This window comes from Thermobia domestica, chromosome 9, assembly GCF_964235325.1.
Source record: "Thermobia domestica chromosome 9, izTheDome1.hap1.1, whole genome shotgun sequence".
In the NCBI taxonomy this organism is placed as follows: Eukaryota; Metazoa; Arthropoda; class Insecta; order Zygentoma; family Lepismatidae; genus Thermobia; species Thermobia domestica.
Window position 1 is genome coordinate 53253304 of NC_137462.1, and position 26167 is coordinate 53279470.

The 26167-nt window shown below is 34.9% G+C and overlaps 1 protein-coding gene across 2 annotated transcripts; it reads right to left on the minus strand.

The window, feature by feature from the left end:
• Nucleotides 1–14163: 14163 nt before the first annotated feature.
• On the minus strand, nucleotides 14164–26125 carry Polr3K (RNA polymerase III subunit K). Of its 2 annotated transcripts, none has more exons than XM_081771066.1 (3): nucleotides 25927–26125; nucleotides 17822–17982; nucleotides 14164–14488 (listed from the first exon to the last, which is right to left on the minus strand). In XM_081771066.1, exons 2-3 carry the CDS (start codon nucleotides 17960–17962, stop codon nucleotides 14303–14305), a joined length of 327 nt encoding a protein of 108 aa, XP_081627192.1. In that variant the 5' UTR covers nucleotides 17963–17982; nucleotides 25927–26125; the 3' UTR covers nucleotides 14164–14302. The 2 variants fall into 2 exon arrangements, with proteins under 2 accessions (XP_081627192.1, XP_081627193.1); XM_081771067.1 differs by lacking the exon at nucleotides 25927–26125 and adding an exon at nucleotides 25647–25899.
• Between the last annotated feature and the right edge of the window lie 42 nt (nucleotides 26126–26167).

Genomic DNA, 26167 nt, shown 5'->3' on the forward strand with positions numbered 1-26167 from the left:
CAGTCCTTTTGAGAAGTGGCGGGTCCTGCCATACAATTCCCCAATCACACCAATTGACTTTGTTGACATTTTTGACAGGTAAGATGGAACACCAGCCAATTATGTGTCGGTTGACAAGCGTATGAATTTACAAAGAACACTTGAATATGTTTCTCTAGTTACAGGTAATTAATTTTTAGAACTTTTTTCTTTCGGACAGAAGAAATAGTACATTTGCCATTCTACAGATTCTCTAACAAGCAAACATTGGGATGGGGAAAGAAAAAAAAATCCCTCTGATTCTACGAATACAGCACGGCATGGAAAAATTTCGAATACTATTGGTTTAGAAGATTTGTTGAGGTATTTAAAACTTTCGTCCTTTGTAACATTATCTTCTGGCAAAAGCGTTGAATTTTCCTAAACCTCATATAACTCGACTTCTAAATTAAAGTAGAAAGACGATTTATACCTCATTTGAATTACAATGTGACCATTGTTTGGATATTAGTTTGAATAGTCTCAAAAATAGAGAAAAGTTTTCAAAACCTCCTCACGAAAGTATAGGTTTTATTTCTTATTCATTTGTAACTTGGAAGAACTGCTTTAAAGATACGGAAAGATGAATGAGGCATACCCATTACATTTCTAAGATGCTGTGTGCACAGTGTTCATTACTCTAATAGCACCTGAGCAAAATACAGTATATACTCACTTCCAGCGAAAGAGTAGAAAACTGAATTCAATAAAGTTGAAGTTATTATTAATTCATTCTCTTTCTAACTGAAGTATAAAAAATGAAATGAAATCTTTAAGTTTTACGTCCCACGTATATGCCGGTTAGGCTAAAGGAGACGGTAATGATGAGAAATGAGTGAAATGGTGGAATGAAGAAAGTGGGAGGAAACGGGAGAACCCAGAGAAAACCCACGAGCATGGTGTTTGTCCACCACAAAGTCCACACGGCGCGAGCTGGGATCGAACCAGGGACCCCAAGCACCGGAGGTTAACTGAAGTATAGGTGCACAACATCGTTAAGACTTCAATAACGATGTTAGGACGAGTGATTGAGGTTGATGGTTCGCATTCTTATTCATATTCGAGAGACGGTGTGTTTGAATTCAGTGGCCGCCCATCCTGATGTTCTTTTACTAATTTTCCTCAGCGAATTTCTGAATAGTAGCTTTAAATATAGCCCCAAAACACACTTTCTTCTACTTCGTTTTCCAATGTCATTATTTTTGTTGATTTTTTAAAGAATCCAGTGTAAACTCAAACTGAGTCCAAATATTGAATAATAATAATAATAATACAACTCTATTCCTGGTAATGTTAAAAATGTCACTGTATTGTTGGTTATCAGTAAGGGTGATTTCGTCGTTAGTGTGAATACTGTACTACACACAGCTTAGGAAATGTCCGAACTCCAATGAAATAAGTGAGGACATGCACAACTAAGGTGAGTGAAGGAAGCCTGAATAAGCCCAGGCTCCAATGTAATAAGCGCATGCCATCTGAGTCCGAGTCCGAATGAAATAAGTGAACACGAGTCCGAGCCTAATTGAGAGAAGTGAGCCCGAGTACGAGACTAATTGAGCTAAGTAAGCGCGAACCCAATGTAAAATGATATTTTTTGTTACGAACTGATTTGGATCGAAGTCCTGTTTCTTCCAGAATTGTTGTCCAGGATACCTAGAACCTATGAAACTGGAAAGTCAGAAACATCGGGTACATTATCATTGTTGTCCAGATGGAGATCCTAGTCCTTTGTCTAATGTAATTGGCTGAGGAAGGAAGACCAACATTTTTTTCCTTGCGATCCATAAGCGTCTAAAAAAATAGAAATTAAAGACAGCTTGAGTGAAAAGAGTAGAGATGCTACGTGTAGAACTAAGTGTGTTTCCATTACGCAAATATTCACATGAACACGTTACTTGTTCTTCTGATATAAGACATTCTTTATCAGGGTGTCTATTAAATGTTCATTTTCAAATTCCAGGTTTTATCAAGGTTTTCAAGGTTTATTTTTCCTTTTTTCCAGGTCTATTCAGTAGAGTGACATTTATTGTAACACGTATAAGTTAATGTAATTTTATATAGTTCTTAACAAAAACTGGTTATAATTGGAGAATGCATATGGCAAGTGATAGTTTCTTTAAGTGACAACCTGAAAAGAAAAAACTGACTGAAATGTACGTTCTCAAAACATTTTACACAAGAAAATGTTTAATTAAAATATCCCCTACCAGAAGGCCGGTTGAGAAAAATGTGCAGTAGCTTTAAATATCCTAATGTAGGAACCTATACAGGAGTGAACCTTAATTAAACCGACAAACTTCGGGAAATAATTCTCGAAACCCAAACAAGAAAAATAATAATAATAATAAAAATCCTCTTTAACTCTTCTCCAGGGCGTATAGTTTCCGAGATAAAGGTGCCGAAAATGTGGAAAAATGAACTTCCGACGCCTATATTTCCAAAATTATCCCAAGTAGAGAGTGCTGCTTAAAATCTCACAAAGGAAATCATAAGAATAGATAACACTTCCTTAAAGAGATATTAAGCTGCACTCTCTACGTTGGATAGGTTTGGAAATATAGGCCTCGGAAGTTCATTTTTCCACACTTTCGGCACCTTGTAGCTCCAAAACTATGTACCGTGGAGAAAAGTTAGAGGATTTTTTTTTCTTGTTTCGGGCTCGGGAATCACCTCCCGAAGTTTATCGGTTTAGTTAAGGTTCACCCTGTATAATAGTAAATTTCCGTCAAAAACATTACTTCAAATAAACTAATATTATAGTAGTAGCACGTGAGTGTTGATGAACAATGACAAAAATGGCGGGAAAATAGCTTACTCACCGCTAAGTTATGGGATAAAATACCAAAAAAGTATTTTACTACAAGCACTCCCCTTTAAAGTACTCTTGTGGTATTTTATGCTAAGTACTGGTAGGACTTGGCGGTGAGTAAGCTATTTTCCCGCTATTTTTGTCAAACTAGTATTAGAAGTAAAAAGAAAATAATCATATATAATACAAATTCTTAACGCAAAGTAGTCTATATTGTTAAACGTTACTGCACATTATTCTTGGATGGGAACTGGCAATCAGTTATATTTTATTTAAAAATGTATTGTAACATGAAAGTTTATAAAACTGAAAATGTTATGGAACCACGCACATTATATGAACAAATATAGAAAACAACTTTCACAGTGAACAATTTTTGACATTTAACTTCTAGAGTTTAACATCCCTTCTAACTTTTTCGCCTGTTCTTCCAACGTATCTACTTCTGCTTCGGCGTCAGTTAGTATTCTTTTCTTCTTTAATTCCAACTCTTTTATTTTCTTCTTAATATCTTTCTTTTCTCGAGCTGCTCTGTCTTCTTTTTCACCGCGGTCTTTCAGATATTCATTTCTTCTGCTTGATGCATTCCTCACATACTGGATCATACTCTTTGTGATATTCATATTACGTATGTCACCAGCAACACGCACAGCATCCAACACACTTCTGTGGGCAATCAAGCATTCCTCTTGGAGATTTTCACCAATGCACTCTTTGTTAATGGAGAAACTCCTTTCCACTGCTGGTTGCTATGGAAAAGCACACATATCTTATGCATGAATGTTTTAAACGCATTATAGACACCTTCTTTACTTAACAGATCATGGAGAAAAACGTCTAATCTGTCATTTTTGTAACTGGAATTTGACAGTTTTCGTGCTATATCTTGGTCTGAACAAAATTTTAAAAATTCCCGTTTCACCATATCAGCATTTACAGGTGTTATTTGCTTCTTCTCGACAAATGTCTCCAGAGCTAGTGTGATACGTGATTCACGAAGGGTTTCGTTGGTCACAGTTTCTGGGGACAAGCAATTTGCGGCTCTTGTTACACTGTTTTTAAAGGACATTTTAGCATAAGTTTGTTATACAGTTCTTGCAAGAATCTTCATTCTTTCTTAAAGTTCAATACATCAACATCCTTCACTCCTTTAAGCGATGTAACCGTAGAAAATCCAACATCAACTAGATTAAGTGGTTTTAAGATGTCCTTATCAAAAACATCTATTGAGGTCATTTTTTTTTTTTTTTTTTTAAAGTTTTAGCTACTTTTAAGACCATCTTTCACGAAGCGGCTTAACAAACTACGAATCAAGGTGTTTAGGTCATTCGATAGAAACGATACTAATGGACTGTCTGTTTGGTACTTAGTGAGGAATTCTTCTAGTTCTAAAGATACGGACTGAAGGAACCCTAAACTAGGGGGCAACAGTACATCAGAGATGTGGGCTTTTACTTTAGAGAAGTTTGATGTTTCAGGAGGTTTTGTTTTCACTGCATCAACATAAACTTTTAAGGCAGGAATCATAGTTATGGCACGGTTGATAACTTTAGAATTCTCCACCCATCTAACAGAACAAAATTTAAGAGGGAAAACTGATGTTCCAGATGCTGCCATGATATCTGCTCTTCTTGAAGGGAAGTCCTTGAATAAATAGTACAACGCTCTCAAAAACTCTACCAGCTTTGGTATGCGCAGTCTTACAAGCCCCATTAACAATATGTAAAGAGCACGTTCCTGTCTCCAAAAGCTGTGGACCTTCACCATTTTCTTCACTCAGATAGGCCTTTAAATCACTCAGAAATTTCAAATTAACGTTGGGGCCATCAAGAGAAACCTGAAGTAACTTACAAAAATCGAGACCCTTGTCCTTGAAAGTATTTATAAATGCACTTAACAAATCCTGGGCAGTAGCATGTCCGAGGAATACTGAAGTTAAATAACATGTTAGAACTTCATTTTCGTCACTGTGCCAGAAACGAACTACTAAGTCCATTTGATTTTTCTGTGAGATAGTGTTTAGGCTTTCGTCGAACGATACTGCAAAAAATTCACAATTTTGTAGTTCACGAAGTAACGTCTGTTGGAAATATGGACCCAATCCAAAAGTGATGACATAACCTATTTTGTCTTTGTGTAACTGCATATTTTTAGCTACTTCACATTCAGGAAACATTAAAGGAAACAAATCCGTTGCACTCGCTTGGCTTCTGGCCGATGCATGACTTGTAACTTTGTGTAATGTTAAAATTATTTCTGCTTTCGTCACTTGATCTTTGATAAGGTAACTCTTTATTACACCACTAGTTTTTGCTGGGCTTTCATTTTTCTCCTGAACAACTGGAGTAGATGATGCCAGTCACTGAATTGGAAGACGCTGTAGAATTTTTTTTTGTACAGGAAGGCTCCTTGTTAACATTGCTTGAGAACTTTACGATCGAACACTGTGCATTAACCCTTAGGAGCTCTTGGCTTTTGGGGCTATTTTTGAGACTTTCAGTCAAGCAGCTACTGCATCGTCACTATTTATCCTAGGATCATAGTTCATACCTCATTCTCTTCAGAATAGAGCTGGCTTTCAAATGGTACCACTTGCATGCTCATACCATATACCAGAAGCGGGGGAAAAAATGTCAAATTGAAAATTTCGGAGGGAAAATTTTTTTCTCGAACTTTGGTCCCCCCTGGACCCCCCTGTGTGATCGTAGCCATCTAAAAAAAATCTGATAAATAGTACTTGGTATACTGAATGAGTGTGCCAAATTTCAAGTTTCTATCTTGAATAGTAAGCGCGGGAGAATTTTTATCAAAAATTCCCACAATGCCCCAAATCACCATAAAACACTATGATCTCAGGGAAAAAAATTCCTGAGACATCCCTAATTACCCTAGGACTATAATCCGCCAATCATTCTCTTCAGAATAGAACTGTCTTTCAGTCGGTACCATTCACATGTCTCCATCATGCATCTAAGGCGGGAAATTCCTGAAAAAAGGGATTTTGGGGGGCAAAATTTCCCTTTTTTCAACTTTTGCCCCTCTGGACCCCCCTGTTTTTACGCAGAAATCGAAAAAAAAACTTCTGGTAAATACTACTTGGTGGACTGAATGTTTGTGCAAAATTTCAATCTTCTACGTGAAAAAATAGGCCCGCCAGAAAAAATTTCCCTACCATGCCCCACTTTTACCCTATACAGAAGTATATTTGGATGAAAATTCACTGAGACGGCCCTAATTACCCTAGAATAATAATTCGACCGTCGTTCTCTTCAGAATGGAACGGCCTTTCAGACGGTATGACTCGCGTGGTCCTATCGTGTATGTGAGGCGGGAAAATGACGAAAAACGGGCTTTTTGGGGTAAAAATATCCCATTTTTTAACCCTTTGACCCTCTGGTTTCCCCCCTGTTTCAACACTGACATCGGAACAAAAAATCTGGTAAATACTACTCGGTGGACTGAATGTTTGTGCAAAATTTCAATCTTCTACGTGAAAAAATAAGCCCGCCAAAAATATATATACCGACAATGCCCCATTTTCCCTATATAGAAGTATATTTTTCAAAAAATCCCTGAGACATCCCTAATTACCCTAGAATAATAATTCGACCGTCATTCTCTTCAGAATGGAACGGCCTTTCAGACGGTATGACTCACGTGGTCCTATCATGTATGTGAGGCGGGAAAATGACGACAAACGGGATTTTTGGGGTAAAAATATCCCTTTTTTTTTACCCCTTTGCCCCTCTGGTTCCCCCCCTGTTTTAGCACTGACATCGGAACAAAAAAATCTGGTAAATACTACTCGGTGGACTGAATGTTTGTGCAAAATTTCAATCTTCTACGTTCAAAAATAAGCCCGCCAAAAAATAATGAACATAGGCTTAAAAAGGGAAAAAATACATTTTAAGATTATGACGTCATCACCTCCCATGTCTGGACGCAGGACGGTCTGAAACCATACGTAATGTCTTCTACAATGTCTCTGGACTTGATAAAAACCCGGACGAAAAAGCTCAAATAGAAGGGAAATAACGCAATGTACCATGAAAAACGCGTATGGTACAAAATGTACCATAAGATCCCCAAAGGGTTAAGAGCTTTAACAGCTATTTGATGTTTCTTTCCTTTTTCATGAGATTTCAATGATCCAACTCCCGTATTTGAAATGTCAAAATCAGTTCTGCAGAGTTTACAACCTGCTTTAAATGGATCCTTGGACCTAATAATCCATTTCCACTGGCCTTTTCCCGAGTCCTGGAATTTAGTTTTACTTTTCCTCCATTTTAATAGCTGAAAAATAAAATGTTAATCTAAATACAAAAAGTGATTCCGTTTAGATGTGGGCAATTTTACTTTTTTCCGGTGATACACATTTCGGCCACTGGGAATGGTGTTCACTGCGACATCCGCGGGCTTGGACTCCTGTTAAAAAGCTTCGGCACAGGAGTATAAGCGGAATGTTGTTCCAGACCTGTCTACTACTCTTGCTACAGAAACATGTAAACCAATGTCTTTACAAAGTAGCAAATAAGCTTGATTCATATTATGCAAATAAGCAGCAACTACAGAGAAAGCTTCTGGCTTGTATGCCAGTATCTCCTCAGTGTAAGACACAAACTTAATAGATCATGAAATTTAACTTTTTCAATTACCTTACTCTTATCATCGGGGACTAATTTAGCTCTTTTTGTAGTCACTGTTATTCACAACGACCATGCCAAACAAAATCTTATTCAGTCTCTTCTTGTACCCTCAATATACTTTCCAAAAACATTCACCGCCTGCACTCTGCTCACGTCTGTTTGTCTTTCTTAACTACGTCTACACTGAATAAGTTATTATTGGCTTTTTACTGATGCTGTAGTATATAACTTTCTTGCATTTTACAAAAATATACTTATTCCATACCAATCCCAAAAACAATATTTAAAAAAAAAAATTAAAACTTCCAGGTTCCTCATCCAATTCCAGGTTTTCCAGGTCCAAAAGTAAATTCCAGGCTAATTCCAGGTTTTCAAGGTTTTCCAGGTCAGTAGACACCCTGTTTATACTATCAAGAAACCTGATTTTTGATAAAACTGTGTTGATTAATAAGGTGTACGATTATACTTTTAGGTACATTACTGACTAAATTGATTTGGGTTTCGTGATCTTTTACTCCACTTTAAAGATGTCAAAATATGGTACAGCCTACAAAACTCTGATCACAGTAAGATGAATTGGCAAATTAAACCACTGAGCTGCTATTAATTTTAAAAAAAACTGCACCAATATTTATTTTTAAAAAGTTATTTATAAATAACGAACTAATAACCTAGAACGAGACGGAATGTAAATATACAATTTGACCTTTCTCTTAAGTCAGAGCCTTTGTGACAGTGTGTAAGAATGTGAATTAACTTTTATGCATTGTCTTGGGGAAAAGTGACTTAGAAGTCTTCGCGCAGCGTTACGAGATGAACTTTTGGTCAAATTGGGAAAATCAAGTTCCATTACATTGCACTTCATGACAGCTTATAAGAATGATCTTTTGTGTTTCGCCCAAGTTTTCAGGTGGAAAAAGCGTTAAAGCCAGGAAGAGGACGTGTTGATGAGCAATAAACAAGATGTCTGTCTTTCAAAAATTCCGGACAACGCGGTTCATTTGAAAGCTGTTCTGTATAACGACCGATGTTTGAAAGTGTGGTTAATCGCAGAGCAACTAGGACTACGAAAAAGAATGTTCACCGAATTACGGAAAATCTGCACATCAGAATTAACTGAATAAACCCGATACGGAAGAACTTATCTGATGAACAAAAGGACAATTGTATGTTGGTTTCTCGGGGGCCCTTGGAGTATATTAAGTGATCCAATTTTCTGTAGCGTGTCATAACCATAAGTGAAATCAAACACGATCGCTCAGTCAGATGACACATGTCAAAATGACACAATTCCTTGTCACCTCGACCAAAAGAAGCCAGAGTCAGCAAGTCTAAGCTGAAGTCCATGCTTTAAAGATTAATTATACATATAAAAGAGAAGAATATATTTTCTTCAGTTGTCAATCCGACGATAGGTTCGCAGCAGCTCTCCAGGCATGGCAATCCTCTGCCAGTCTCTTCATGGTCAACCAGTTGAAGCAGCCGGTGTCCTGCATTACTTAATTTGTGTATTCTAAAATGAAATGAAATTAAATCTTACGAGTTTTACGCCCCACTGTTATGCCGATTAGGCTAAAGGAAACGGTGATGATGAGAGATGAATGAAATGGTGGAATGAAGAAACTGAGAGGAAACGGGAGAACCCCGAGAAAACCCATGCACACGGTGTTTGTCCACCACAAAGTTCACTTGGCGGGAGCAGGGTTTGAACCCGGGACCCCAAGCACCAGAGGTGAATGCTCTACCACTGAGGTCCCCTTTTTGTGTATTCTAGTCAAAGCCGACCCCTGCCATTCCTATCCTTGACTATACTGTCGATGATGGGTAATGAAATGAAAGGTGAAATTTCTATTTTTCACGTCTCTCGCTTATGCTCTTAAGGCTAATGGAGATGGATGATTAATGAAAGTGAAGTTACGAAATAATTATCAGAATAAGAATGTAGGAGGATATGGTATAACCCTGGGAAAACCTAAACGATGCTGTCCACCACAAACTTGTCTAGCTTGAGACCAAAGCAGGAACCTCTAGCACCCGAGTTGAGTGTTCTACCACTGAACAACTATGCCTCCCATTCCCAATATATATAGTTTATAAGGAATTTATGCTTCCTGGACACACTATGAATCAAACTTTTTCTCTGTATGTACTCAAGCATTTACAGAAAAGTTCCGCGAGTCCATCCGGAAATTGCAATTAAAATAATGGTCTTTCATCATGACCATGCAGGAAGTTACACATGCTTGACTGCAAGGGTATCTTTGGCGTAAGAAAGTGTCATAATACTTCCTCACTTGTAACAGACCCCGATTACCGGTTTGTTTACATTGGATCCGTATTGTTATGTGTACCGGTTGAAGTCGAAGTTGGTTCCCGCATAGTATTACTGTGCCCAGTTTTGTTACGTGTAAGTCTACACTAATTTAATGTTAATTCGTTTTATATTGTTAGTACAAGGGATGGCACAAAAGAATACATGCACTCAATTTTGATATGAGATACGCACATAAACACATTCGGAAATCTTCTAAATCTAACTCTTACCGGTGACTGTTTCTTTACAGTTTATACAGTATTTTAGAACAATTAATATAAGTAAGACTAGATACAACTAAAGCTTACCGAATATTTTGATATAGTTTTATTATTAGATTTCATTCGTTTGTGAATTATCTCGACGTTCACTTGTTACACTATATTACTGCTGATATGGCGATTCCTCTGGTTATTGCCGCAAGAGGGCGTTCGAATCGCTATACGTGGAACTAACAATTTAAAAGATGGCGGCTCGGCGGTGAAAAGAAGTCCTCCGTCACTATGACAATACCTAAATAATTGCCTGGAGAGAATAATCTTTTAATTATTTATTTATTGAATAGAGTTTTTGGTAAGTTAGATATTAAAATAGATATAGAAATTCATGATTTTACAGTTAGATTTTTGTATCGATATGTATTTATGGTAAAATTATGCGAATTATAATCAAAGATATAATAGTAGAAACCGCGTTTATAGAGGCCTGGCTACGAGTGTAAGATGACGCAGTGAATTGATAGATTTCAGTGTGGAAAAACGATGGCTTGTTAGCTCCTCCAAAAATTTAGAAATTCTGTAACTAAAAGTGTAATTTGGCCTGTAACCTAGTCAAAATCGTGGTTTAGACTAACCTAAGATGTTATTTGGAAGAAATAGATACGGAGGAGTCTAACAAAAGTCAAAATTTAGTGAAACCTTCTTTTCGGCTACAAGCCATCGAATGTCATCTCCGCCATTACTAGACATATGCAGTAATGGAGTGGGAGATGTAATTTATCGAAGTTGATTGCGGCGGCGGACCGGAAAGATATTCTACGTTCGTGGAGTGTGTAGCCGGTGCACCGAAGGAGTCATCTCTCGATTTTAAATAAGCAAGTAGATGAAACCTACTTTGCGAAGTTTGATCGCCCAGCTCAACCTGAGGACTATTATTCTGTGAAACCTGCGGATAATCGGGTAACATTTTTTCTTATTTTTCTTATAAACAGTATAGCAGTTCAGCAAATGGCATCTTTAAGAATCAGGATGTGTAACTAAGTTAAAGGGCGTTACGCGTCTCTGAACTTGTCAATCGTCATTATCCACTTATGCTACAAGCATGTATAATTGAATTATTAAATCTTATGTGTGCCTCTACGTAAATTTGAAAAATATGTATGTTGATATTAGGGTAATATTTTACTTTGTACGTACCTTTCGATGGCAATGTACCTTGAAAATTTTGAATATTTAGATTAGATCGGTTATGTTAAATACATTACTGAATTATGTCTCGAATTATGTCGCGTGATGATGCCTTATTTTGTGAAATATTTGCTGTAGGTTAGGTTAGGTCTAATTTTGCAAATGTGTGATCCATAATATCTATGTAGGTTAGGTTAGATTCTCTTTTACCCGTGTTTCCAAATTTAATACGTGTCTTTTATATATATTGCAATGTGATATATGCTATTTTGTTGGGAAACCTTTATCATGAACGCACATACGAATATTCCGTGTCTGAGAATTTAAGTATTTCGTAATTCATTTCACTCGCTTCAATATTGCTTCATGATGTATGTCAGTCGTAAACATTAAGATGAAATTTCTTTGAGAGTGCTCTGATATATATATTAAAGTGTCTTTTAATCGTATTTGTAATACATGCATGTAGGTTAGATAAAATTTCCATTTCTTACGTGTAGAACCGGTAACAATTGTGATTTGAGCGTGCTTTCCTATATTTTGTCGTGTGTCCCTTTGATATTAATTTGTAATGTATTTTTGTATCCGTGCTTGCCATATTTTGTCATGTGCATATTCAATACGTGTAATGTCGATAAAATTGCATTTCAAACGTGTCTATTATTATTATTTTTGTCGTGTGCCCTTTTATAGTATCGTTTAATACATTAGTGGTTTAAAATCTTCTTTCGTATGTATGATCTCATTTCGTTGCACCATATATTTAGTTTTGTAGGTTAGGAAAATTTGAATATAACATGTCCTCCGATGTTAATATCGTATCTTGATGAGTGCGAGTAATAGATCTGTGCCGATGCGGGAGAACTTCACTCTGGACATACCTCCGGAGTTCGACATTACTATTTATAAAATACTATTTCGTGCTATGTTTGTTTATTTTCCGTTAGGTAGATATTTACTTTGAACGTGCCATAGTTACAGTGCGTAATTAATTGTTCGTGCCTATATATATTTGCCTCATCGAAACCGATAACATTAAAATATGTCTCAACTTGCTTTGCTCTTATGCGTATCCATCCCTCTAAGTTTAATTAGTTGTAAACAAAGATAAAAAGTTAAAAATGATAATAATTCTTTAAGAGGCGTTTCAGTAATTGGACCCTGTCGAGTATATGTAGATTTTTTTTTTCGTTCTCGCTAGACATTTGTAAATATATCACTTTCATTAATAGTAGTGCTTTCATATTAAATGTGTTATGCGAACAATGCATAGGTTAAAGTAAAGTACTGCATGATGCTACTCATTTTATTTTTTTATTAAAAATGGAGTTGTAGTAGCGATGATATTGCCTATGGCTGCATAATTTACATGTTGTTTGATGAACGACAGGAATATGATAAGTGATGAACGCCTAATTAGAAGGGATGGATCGTTAATTCTTTGAGTAATAATAGGTTCTATATGTACTAACGAAATATGTTTGAGAATCATGTTGAAGAATCTGGATATGTTAAAGCAATATAACAATGTTATTTCATAAAGATGTTAATGAAGTATCATAGAGATACCACGATCGAGGCAAATGTTTAATGACAATTTTTTTTTAATCTGTTATGATGTAAATTGTTAAAAAATTGGCACGAATAAATAGTCATAAAAAAATTTAGCTCTATAATTTCAAATATAATCTATACAATTAGAATTTATGAGAATTTTAATTTTTTTTTTCTTAAAAGTACTAATTAAGCTGAACAATGTTGACTCTTATTCTTGGTTGGCCACAAAACAAGAATCTGGAAACTTCTGATGATAAATAATAGCTTTATCGTTGTGTCTTCCTTTTCTATTGCTAAAGCGAATGCAACCTGAACATTAAGTCTAATATAACCTTGATTTTTTTTTCACAATACCCTGAAAACGATTTATTATAATTGGCGATCCAATCCAGGATTTGCCTGATATGTATTCATTTCTTTTACGACCGGAAAATCGGTTTGTTATACACTAACTACGCAGATCTGACTTTTCTCCATTCGATTTCTTTTCACTCCGCAAGTCCAGAACTCACCTAAAGAGGTATCGTTTTGGAATAGATAAAAACACCCAAGTAGCTGTAACTAAGGTTTTACATATCATTTAACGTAAAAAGTCCTAAACTGTTATAATTGTGGCAGCAATATGCTGAAATAGTTGCTTTCGATTACAAGGCGACTAACTTGGCAGGTATGTTCAAAAATGTATTTAAATTATCGACCAAATATTTCTCATTCGACAAAGACGCGAAAACAAATGGGAATACAATACTCTGTTACATCAATTATTTATTGATTTGAGAAAATTCTACGACTCGGTTAGATGGGAAACATTGTATAACCTTCTTACACAATCTGGAATGCCGAAAAAAAGGTTAGATTAATTAAGATGTGTTTAAATGAATCCCAAAGTAAAGTCCGAGTAGGAAAATTCTTGTCTGTGAGCTTTCACATCCAGAATGGCCAGAAACAAGGAGAGGAGGAGTCGCCATTATTATTCAACATTATTCTGCAGTACGCTATAAGGAAAATCGAAGTTAGCAACCAGGGCTTAGTGCTAAATGATATTTACCACCATTGAGTAAGTTAGTAAACATCATCATATGTAAAATGACAACATTGTCGTCGTTATTTTATGTATATAAGGGTATCCTCATTATTAACTTGCAGTTACTACAGGAACAGAGCACTTTTTGTTTGTGGCAGATTCATTCTGTGAATATGGAGTGTATGTGAGGCTACAAACAAATATCAATAAATATGTATATTGATATCACTACTAGCAGCTAACTGCAAACTAACATACTTTACATCTTACTGTCAATAGTGCCTGATTGTACAATGGACGAAATTACGTAATATTGTCCATACGGAACACAACAAAAGTTCTGAATTAACACACATAGACACTATAAAGGATAAAAACAACGAACCAAGTATAAACAACCTGTTACAAAATTTAATTAAAAATAAATTACATCGTTCATACTGTTAACTAAAATATAGTCACTTCATTACATAACAATAGGATAACGAACTTGGAAAAGTATTTACAATGTTTTAAGTGTCCACAGCTTTAATCACGCCACCTGTAACCACATTCTGGCTTACAACATTTGTAGAACGTCGTCATAGGTTCATCAGCAGATCGAGTTTGAATTTGCATAAAAAATGCTCTTGGATGTCCACACTTTGGACATGGTTCCTCTGTAGAATCAACGTTCTCCCATGCAGCAGACCCACCCAACACATCATCAACCTCCTGCACAAAAGAGAAGAAACAAGTAAGTTACTGACAAATATCCCTAAGAAATTTCTCTACACTTTTTACCCTCTTAGTTTTAAAGTTCTAAATACAGATAAGCAGATAGCTAACGAATAACTTTTTTTAAAAATTATTATTATTGTTTCTTGAATTACTCTAGTCGCAGAAGAAATCAGTTCAGTTTCGTATAATGCCGCGTCTCCACTCCAAACGAGAATGCCTATTTCCATGAGTATGTACTTACTGCTACTGATTTGCGAATAATTACGAAGACTGGAAAAACATGTGAATGCTAACGATTCCAAGATTTGGGAATTTTTTTTTTTTTTTTCGATATACTTTGAAAAGAACGCTGCCTCCAATGGAGTCCTGTAATTTTCAGCACGTGAAATGTTTATATGAAGCACTGTTTACGGAGGGAAAACAATTTAAGCCAGCTGGAAAGATAAGTTTTAAGGAAGAGAAGAATCATCTAAATTTTTGTATTTTATTCTGCAGATTACATCTGGGATACAGATTCTGAATAGACACTTAAATGAAATACATGTACTCAAATCATTTCTGAAGATCAAGCGAAGGCTACTGTTAATAATTTAATGTAATATAAAAAAGAACTATAGCAGCATGATTGGGAAGATTTCAACCAACTTTTGTAATTATAGCATTAGAAGCAATTTCTTTGAAGTTGGTGTTACAGGACAAATATTGGACAAACTTTTATTTCCTGTTGCAGGTTATCGCATTTTACCACTACAAGGTGGTCAAGCCCTTTCTCCATTAGGACAGCGACTCCCACCAGTATTTCGTGAGCCACATCGAGCGTGTAGCAAAATTTTAGAATTTAAAAATGAAGTTTATGCCACACAGGAGCATACTATAGACTGTGCACAACACATTTTCATTATGGAGCCTTAAATAATAAGTAGAAATCAATTTCAAGGCCCTTGAGTTCGATATTAATCAATAGTACAGTACCTAAAATGTATCGTGAGGTCGTAGGCATTCAGTAAAGTGTGTTATTCACGAAGGAAAAAAAAAAAAAAAAAAAAAAAAACTTTAGAGCACAGAGGAGCGAGATAAGTTTACTTAGCTATAGTTGCAATTGCGCAACTCGTTCATTCAACTTTTACTTGCAAGAATAATGTGATCCTTTGTGGGTATTCGGTATTGTCTAACACCAGTAACAGAAGGAACCGCATCCTTCGAATTAACTAGCTACGAGCAGAGGACATGTTGGTAGTTTTTAGAGCAAAGAGAAGACTAATATGCTACTTTTTCACGGTCGTAGTCAAATCTGCAACATAATGCATCATATTTGTTTTTCAGCCAATTGATTTATAAGGGGAATTAATTTTGTGTTTCCCTTTAATTGAACTCGAATTTCAATTGTTCTTTACTTCGTATATATTTAAGTCTGTTATACATAATTTTAACATTTAATAATCAAATTTAAGTAATATTACATTTATAGTGTTGGAAATTCATTTGAATATACCTGAAGAAGAAATGACTAAATTTCAGTTCATTTCAAAGAAAACAGAAAACTAATTATGCATACAAATCAAATGTGACATAGGTACTCTATTAATATCTGCGGGTTTTCATATCCTATGTCTTATCAAGTACCAAGTAAATTAAATTGTTTGGAATTCTTGCTCTTTGGCGCCGTAACGTGGATTAACCGCCTGTTTCCTCTTTATTATGGGATCAAGAAATGACAGCTTGCTTGCTTTTCACAATGAACTAACATTGCAAAATGAAGGAATCAGGCGCTGTTGAAGTACTGAGCAAGTTCAGTGGTGCTATAGCAAGTAACAATTGAAAACATCTGTTTTATGCAATTATTAGTGTAAAAAATCTGCAAATTAAACAAATATTTACCAATAAAGAAAAGAAACTTTCGTGTATTAAAAACAACACCCTGTCTTTTGAAGCGTCTTTCACATAATGAAACATCTAACCAGGTTTGAGTTTATGAGCACGATTGCCGCAAGAACAAACATTCCAACTAGATTAAATTACCTGAATGTGTTTCCTGCAAATCTTGTCGGCTTGAATTTGTAACAAGTTAGTTTCGTTTCACAGTATGAAACTACGCTAGACTTCCAAACTCCGGGAATTCAATACTCAAACTTGAAGTAGTACATTGTAACTATTAGTTGCAAAGCACTAATATGAAATGAAACAAAATCTTTACGTCACACTTTATGCCGGCTAGGGTAAAGGAGACGATGATGATGAGAAATGAAGGAAATGGTGGTATGGGAAAAGTGAGTGGAAATGGGAGAACCCGAGAAAACCCACGCACACGGTGTTTGTCCACATCGAAGATATATCCTGCCCTCGGACGCTGAATCCGTATCTAAAAGCCATTATTCGCTATGTCTTACTGTTTTTGTTCTATGGCGATAAAGGTTGAAACCGGAAATCGATATTTTAAACCACTTTTGAACCGGTTAAGAGAGAAGACAGAACCTACACTTGGGAAGCTGAATCGATTGCAAAAAAACTGCATCTTGATATCTCTTACCATTTTTACTATATGAAAATTAGTATTGAAACCATAAGTAGAAGTGCATTTCAACCATTTCCCCGTTTTGGTAGTGTTGTAGGTCGTGTCGATACGTTCTCCTCGAACACTGAATCAATTGCAGAAAGCCGCTTGCTGTTATCCATTACCATTTTTATTCTGTGGTGATACGAGTTGAAACCGAAAATTGATAACTTGAACTACTCTCTGTTTGAACAAAGGGTTAATAGAGAAGATGGAACCTACTCTAGGGACAATGAATCAATTGCAGAAAGTCACATTTTGATATACCTTACCGTTTGTGCTTTAGGAAATTACCATTCAAACCGGAAGTATTACATTTAAACCATTTCTGGTGTTGATAGTGTCTTCGGAATAGTCGTGGTACGTTGCGTTGAGACGCTGAATCGTTTGCAAAATCCACATCTCGCTATCTGCTATTACTTTTATTCTATGGCGATAAACGTTGAAATCGAAAATGACTAATCTGAACCACTTCCGGTTTGAAAAGTGTGTTAACGGAGAAGACAGAACCTATCCTTGGGACGCTGAATAAAATAAAACAAACCGCATCTCGATATCTCTTACCATTTAGGCTCTGACACTTGTTGACGGACAAAGCCGTTCTGCAAGATTTCCGACGCTTATGCATTAACAAATTTTGGAAGTCTAAAAAAAATATGATGAAGTAACCTTTTATATCAAGTGAAAAGAAAGAAAGTATGTAATAAAGACTCACAACTTACATTGACGAAATGAAAATCAAATTTAATTTAAATAAACACAATATTAATTCTTACCTTAAGTTTGGGATACATCCGATTACTGATTTTACGAGTTATATTGAACACGTAAGGACAAGAATAGCACGCAAACCGCATACAGCTTGCTCCTTCTTCCACTCCAAGCATGTTTCCACAGGTTGGACAAAACATCACCATCTTTATCGTGGGAAAAATAACTGTAAACATAAAATAAATATCAACACAATGAAACATGTAGACAATAATATATATATTTCACTCGAACAAAGTTAGTTCTGTAATATTATAAAATAAAACCTCTATATTTCTATTTCAGAGAAGCATCCTTTAAACCTTACATATATTTTAATAAGTACCTAAAGAAGCAAACTGTTTATTTGCACATATATACGTCCTCAACACTGCTTAAGTGTTCTCTTCTCAATTTAGCTGCTTATAATTTCAGAGACTAACAAACTGTCAGGAATATTAAGAAGAATGAGTCAGTGTTTTAAGTTGGGATACATACGCATGAAATTAATCGCTTGTTACTGCAAATCATTATCTTCAAATAGTTCTCGATTCATCTGTTTATATGTTGATTTTTATTGTATTACTAGCTGAAATACCAGTTCCTTACTTGAGGAGGGATAAGGTTAATGCAATATATTTGACTAGCAATTAGTGAAATAAGTAAATAAGCTAGAATAATCCCTTCGGTGTAGTCTCTGTCAATATGAGTAAAATAAAATGAAAGTATCCCCTCCTGTGTTATTTTCGTCAAACCCCGGGTCACTTGACATGTCCTTTTTTGGCTAAGATTGAGCTTAAATGTCATCAGAACTATCACCAATCAGCTAGGGATCCCGAAAAACACAGATTTGATATAATTTCTAACATGCTATTTTTTACCCCTCTCTCCCTCATGATAATGTGGGAGGCTAACGTTGGATTTCAATGGCATCAGAAGCGTCAGTGACTCCGAAAACTATGCATTAACACTAATATCCGTTGTCTCGGATATTTATTCTTTTTTATATGCATATACTTTGGCTACTGCAAATCCCCTCCGAAACCGAAAATAGGAAAAACGGTTTCGTACGCAGTCAGATCTGGTGAAGGATCTACCTGTTCACCAATTTTGGTGGCTCTAGATAATTCCTTTCACGTGAAAATCCGATGGCGGACATACATATTATTTTATATATAAGTAAGGATAGTATTTATTTACTATGTTTAACGTGTGAGTTTCTTTTCTTTCTTATGTGGGGTGTTCCATGTGAAATCAACTAATGAAATAGCAAAATCTGACCTGACCATCTTAGATTTTTTGTAAAAATTGGTGGACAGCTTTATTACAGTGGAATATGAAAAAAAAAAAAAAAATCCTAAATATTACCCCCTCTCCTCCCGAAAGTATCCCCTTACATGGTTTTCAAAAATTTCAAAAAAGGTCATTTTTTCCGTTACAGTGATTATCAAAAATTGTCATAAAATGGTTAATATGTGCTCTAGAGACATGGAATAAACACTATGAAAAGCTTAAAAATTTCTTTACAAGTTGTACTATACTGAAAAATCCTGTACAATAAAAAATAATACTTCAAAAATTCAAACTAAAATTTGTATTTTGCACAGAAATGTCCCTGTTAATTTGCTCAAAATTGTCCCGATTGTAGTTTCATATGTATACTAAAACACCACAAAGTTGCATTTTGGGCGCTAAATGGGATCACACTCAAAATTCAACACAAACCAAACATTGCAAGATATTGACCATATGCATATCTGGGTTCAGATCGATAGCAATTTGCCTGTAGCTATATACCTGCAACATCAAAGGAATTTATATTCAACTTCATTTGTTTCTTGATGTATTCATTTGAATTTACACAATTATCCCACCTTTCGAGATATTTAGACAGGTATTATTTCTCCGAACAATACTCAATATAAGTTATTATGCTTGTTAGTCAGTATGGATGTTTCTAACTTTATATTGACAACATTGACATCTGTTATTTACATTCCTTTGTCTCAGGATTGCTGTTACAAACATGTAGAAGTGCATCATTGAAATAGGAAAAATAATTTATTGACTAATTGTTTGTGCTGAAAGTGTATGAAGTAATTGTGAACAGTGCCACAGTGTTTCATAACACATTTGATACAAATATTGTGAAAGGGAGGGAACATATCCCTCACTTTCATAATAAATTCTTTTAGGAATTCTACTAATGGAAAAAAATAATACTTAGTTGGACAACATGGAATCAAAGGGCACAAAAACAGGTTACTGTTCGTTAATTTTAATTAAAACATCATTAAAATATTGAACACTGATGCATTTCATTTATTGAAACATGTGTTTTGGTGGAAATGTACCAAAATAAGTTCTCTAGTCTTCGAAGTTTTGTATGAAGACACACTGCCTAATATTACATTACACTTTTACGTAGTTCTGCCGCAATTATACGCGCGACCGCATACGCGGTTAGAGAACATCTGATCTTACTTAATAGCATTTTTCAATAAGGAGCGGCTCAACGTAACTGAACTCGAATACTTTTTATCCACATAAATTTTTCACGACTGTAAATGAACATTTACAGTCCTCAGATTTGGAGAGTAAATTTCGGTATGCCCATAACAAACATGCGAATAGCGCAAAAGAAACAATATTTGCTTAAAAATTCAAGTTAATTGTCTTCAAGTGCTAAGTTTTTATATTTTCAATAGATGAAATAATTTCCGATATTTCGAATACTTTAGCGAGTATTCATTTTGAAGGACCACGAAGGCTTAAATCATGTTATGCAATAAGATATTTACATGCTTTTAGCTTCAATATCAGCGGAAATTTTTAATTTATATACAAAATAACGTATTATGAGAACATATTGTTTTGGGATATTCAAACTCCTATACGTTATTTCAAAAAATTATGTTAGTGTAAAACATGCACTTAACACAATAATTATTACTCAATTTTAAACTTATTTTTATCGTGCAAGTATGCGAGACTATTTCAGGGGTATAGAAGCAAAACCTGCTAACTCAATTTTTCAATTTTGTCAGGAAACAGAAAAAAAAAGTGACTCCCTTATGTTTTAGAATTGTTGAATAATTGTTTTTCTTTCGTGGTAGATTTCATTCATCTGCATTAAGTAATGACCACTAAACAAAAAAGTTGTTCAACAAATCTGAAACATAAGGGAGTCACTTTTGTTTCGTCTCCTGACAAAATTGAAAAATGCACTCAGCACATTTTGCTTCTATACCCCTGATTTATGTGTCATTCAATCTTCTCTTCCGCTGAGTACTTGCAACGTTCTTATAGAAAGCCAGGAATACTCAAGACATCAGAAAACGCTCAGAACTGACTAAGAGACAGGGTGAAAAACAATCATGATTAAAAAAAACATTTTTGTTGATTTTTTTGATGTAAATCGATTTTTTTTTTTTTAAATCAAATCTTTCTCTTCGTATAATACAAGTTACGAACTGAAGAAAAAACATTAGCAATTAGTATTAAATGTTAATTATGCCATTTAAGCGAAAGTATTAGGGTTAAATTGTGAATTAATCCCCAATCGTTAACCTATTTCAACCCCAAACAATGTTTCTTAAGCATTAAGGAAAAAGTACTGCAACGTTTATCAACATGACACTTTTTTTCACCAAAGTCACTGATATTCGGCAGGGTCATAATTTTAATAAATGCAAACTAGCTTGCGGTACGAAATACACATAAAATACGTAAATTTCGCCTGAAGTTATAAAATCTAAGAATTTTTTAAATTTCGGAGAGGGAATCTGACCCCTCTAGATGCACCCCTATTATCTTGGAACAAACAAACAGACACGCACACAAAAGAATTTTCGTCCTAAATGTCGATGGTGATTTCCCCGTTACAAACCCTATGTTACAAAGAAAAGAAAGCAGGATTCTCCTGTTACTCGTTCAAAATGGGATTTTCCCTAATCATCCTTTGCATGACACTCGTTTTCATACTGTGCTGTACATACATTTGAGTCTCATTGTATTATGATTATTATCTTGCATCGAAATAAATAATTCAAATAACACAACCGCAACGGGATTTCACTTATTTTCACTTTAAATAAATTCATTACGATTTTTATTTAAAAAATCAAGTGATTTAAACCTTGATTAAAATCGTGATTGAAATCCGACTAATTTAAAATCAATCCACCTTGCTAACAGAGTCAAGTTTCGGGAGATAACGCTGTTTTCAGTGACCGCATTCTTGCTTCTAGTCGTGAGATTGAAATAACGTTCTCCTGAGGTTTTTCTTATTTTGAATTAGTATTACTACTATTTGATGTGGTGTTTTCAGTATTTATTTTACTTCACTTTAGCATTTACAAATTGATTATTTTTAACTCTTTGCCAATTACTTTTTTATATTCGATATTTGATCGAACTTTTGGTACCTTCCCTGTTTTCATTAATTCATCCTTTTGTCCACTGCTTTAATTTTGGGAACTCTTTCACGTGAAACACATGTTTTGTGACGAACAAATAACCTCGCAGATGACGTCCCCATTAAATCCCTAATCAATAAAACATTTTCTTTAAAGGAAGAATTTAAAAAACCATCAAAACCTACAAGTACGATAAACAATTATTCTGGTTTTAATGTTTGGTAAGAAGAGATCTAATTTGACTAATATGTGAAGTTTTTGAAAGCCAAGGGGGCAAAATTTAAAATTGGCTGAAGAACGCAACAGTTAGTGGTGTAATGATATATAGGTTAGCAGGGTTGGCTGGTTTAAACCAAGGTGGTTTAAACCATGGTTTAAACCAAGGTTTAAACCAGCTGGTTTTTTCAAAAAAACCAACTGGTTTAAACCAAAAAACAAAAAAAAAAAAAAAAAAGAAATGCTGCAAAAGTGTGTTTGTAAAATCTTGATGAACACACATTTGTGGGTTATCACGTTTCACTCCCGTATATTATTCGTATTATATTCAGACCTAAATTCCCCATTCATTATCCAAAAAGATTATACTATAAAAGCAACTTTTTTTTACAAGTTTATAAATGTTTATTTTGTGATTTTTTTGTAGTTGTTATTATTGTTATGTAATTGCAATCGAAGAAAAATTCTAAATATTGTTTCGTTTCAATGTTTACTATTGATAAAATACATCGAAAATGCCGTACTTTTTGTGTGTGAGTGGGGGGGGGGGTCATACAGACCCCACGAGAGGCATTTAGTGAAATAAGTATCTTTGGTATCTATCTATGTATAAATGAGTTTGAGTCAAAGTGGACTCAAATAATTCGTATCTTTATTCACTTTTCTTATTGATTTGCAGATTAAGTCGGTGTATTTCTTTAATTTGGACCAATAAAAGTCGTTGTTAACTAACTTGAACTAAATTAGTTCTTCTGTACTCCGTAGTACTTTGAAATTGTTCATATGTAATTCTGTGTAATGGTTTCACTTGTGCAACTGTTTATATTTTTGTCCTTCTGAAATGACTCTTGACAGTTATATTAAGAAGCATGTAAAGATCAGTTCAACGTATTTTTTTTGTTTATCAGGATTCCTTCGTGAGTGAGTCGGCAGACGTATCGCATTTGTGGCCAACTAGTCCTGGTTGTGAGTTCAAATGGAGGACAATTTCTCTCGGATGTAACTCGAGAAGCGGTTTTTATTCCGCTTTAAGCTTATGTGACCCCTTCCATCATAACCCTGTTGTTGCATAATAACATCAAGGCGAAACAAACTTATTTCTGTCCATATATGATATGAATATATAGAGCAAATCATTTAAACCATAAAAACCTGGTTTAAACCAAAAAAACCTGGTTTAAACCAAAAAAACCGGTTTTTTTGGTTTTTTTAATAAAAACCATGGTTTTTGCCAACCCTGTAGGTTAGCCTAAAATAAACTGTCAGGTTAAAGGCTTTGTAAACATTAATTTATTCATATCATAACGAAGTATTTATTATTGTTCTGTTGAAAAGTCTTAAATCATCGACCTCTGCCCTTTTATTTATTTATTTTTTTCGTACCGTCAAAACTATGTGAGCGCCCTTGAGGTTAGTTGAGCAACATGACCGCTAGCCAGGTAGGAAAGACTTTCTGTGCACCTGAATTCGCAAAAAAATGAATTCTTTTTCTACAGCGCCATTTCAGAATACCCGAAAGACAATCAATCAATAACTGTAGCAAATACTTCTTCGTGTCATAAGAGAAATATCCTGAGAAACGCGTTTGAAATGAACGGGATTATTGCACTGAAACAAACACAACACACACATATACAAGGTAACGAAACAACAAAAGGGTAACACATAATAGTAGTATCTAAATTATACACATATACAGTGTGTAAGAAAAATAGTTCGTATGGATACATGTAGAACTGCTATTCCATTAGCCTCAATTATGCGTACACCCACCGTCGCTGATACGCCTGTTCCCTATGGACGCAACCCCCTTGCGGTTGATCAGATAGAATTCGTGCTTCTTAGCGGCTACTTAACATAAGCTGGTATCTCTTTCTCCAGTTAATTCGTGTTTTAGGCAATGTACTTTTCATGCCACATGTGCACACGCTGTATTTACATGATCAATACTTCACTCCTTCTAAAGTAAATATGCACCCATTAATGCAACTCCTCCCGTAAGAAACACTTTCTAAGTTAGTAACAGTGCATTTCCCCTTAAAGAGAAGTTCATATTTCATGAATGTAAGTTTGAGAACCTAGTGCATGAAATAAGTATTTCCATATGTGTTTTGTAATTTCTGACGTCCCGGACACCCTCCCAATATAGGAGACTTATTCACATAATACTAGACTTGCCCGATTTCTGAAGCTCCAAACCGAACATTGTTGATTCCAAAATGTCATCAAAACATGTCGTAAAAAATTCTCAATTTTAACAAGACACGTGCATAATGAAAAATCACGGTTCATGTTTTCCAAGATTCTAATAAAAGATTTATTTCTACCACCATTTAGAATTAAAACAAATTTACACTCCATAATTATAAGTATAGAACAATGTTTAGCAGAAAGGGTCCAGCTATTTTTTCTAAAAAGTGTTAAGATTTCGGTAGTTTCTGTACATATTACGTCAGTATGGGTTAATTCTGGTTAGGTTATGTTATTTTCGGTTAGTTTATAATAGAAAATAACTTGACTATAAAGCAGTAATGTATTCTTTATATTATTAATACATACGATTTACACTTGTTCATTAAAAGAGGCTTTCAATATCTCTTATGACAATGATAGATGATCACAAATCAGCGTATACCCTCTGAAAATTTTAGGACTACAGCACTGCCCTGTAGGGCTTCTAACCCGTTCCTACTACTGCTACTTATACTATGGATCCGTATAGTAAAACCGAACCGGAAGAACTACACAGGCTTACACTTTGCACTTGAATGAACTTTACTCAAACAACACGTATTGTTTTTTTTTTTTTTTTTTAATCAAGAAAATTCAATGTTAGTCATTTAAAGTTACACGAAACCGGCCAGAACAACTTCTAGAAACTGGAACATCTGGCAAGTCTACACAGTAGTAGTGTGCTGTTCGATACACCAGAATGATTTATTGTTTTCCCTATTTTCATGTAGCGTGCAGTTTTACTATATGGAGCCATAGTATGAGTAGGAACGGGCTAGAAGTCTCGCAGGAGTTTACTCGGTTCTGTTATCGACATAAAATGGGCAAATTAAAGACCTTCCAATTTTTTTCGTACAATTTACAATCTGTGAACCCGTATACTAAAACTGCACCAAAATCACTTTGATTGCTTGAAAACTACTCTAATACAATATTTGTTGTAATTTATCATAATTTCACGAACTATACATTCATCTGTAATTACCTTATGGGAGGTTAGGTGCATTTCAGGTTCAGATTTCATTTCTATATTTCCACGTAAATCCACATCACAGAGGTAATTGCACATCATATATCCATTACTTATACACTACTCTATTAATTATTAGAAACCTTTTTCTGCAAATTTTATAAATCCTTGGATCCGCATATTAAAACTGCACCACAACAGCAAATAAATAGTGACACAACGTTGAAAACAGGTTAATGTAAGTCTAGATCGGGACAGTCATCTGCTAAAAGCTAGTGTTGGGAAGGTAACTTACCTTACTCAAGGAAATCACATAGAATTACAAAAGTATACTTTTGTCACGTGTGTATTCAATTCTTTAAATTAAATTTCACATTATCTTTTAAGTAATTGGATAGGTTACTGCAAGGTATATAAAATGTGTTCAGTAATTCAATCATTCAAATTCAAAAAATAAAACGTGCAATTTAATTTTTTTCTTCTTCTAAATTGTAATACTACATTCACTGTTGCCAACTCACCAGTGTGAAATGTCG

Coding starts and splice junctions, on each gene's coding strand:
- Polr3K (XM_081771066.1), bottom strand. CDS start 17,962: ATGGTGATGTTTTGTCCAACCTGTGGAAACATGCTTGGAGTGGAAGAA. Junction 14,489..17,821: donor GGATGTATCCCAAACTTAAG/GTAAGAATTAAT, acceptor TCTTTTGTGCAG/GAGGTTGATGATGTGTTGGG.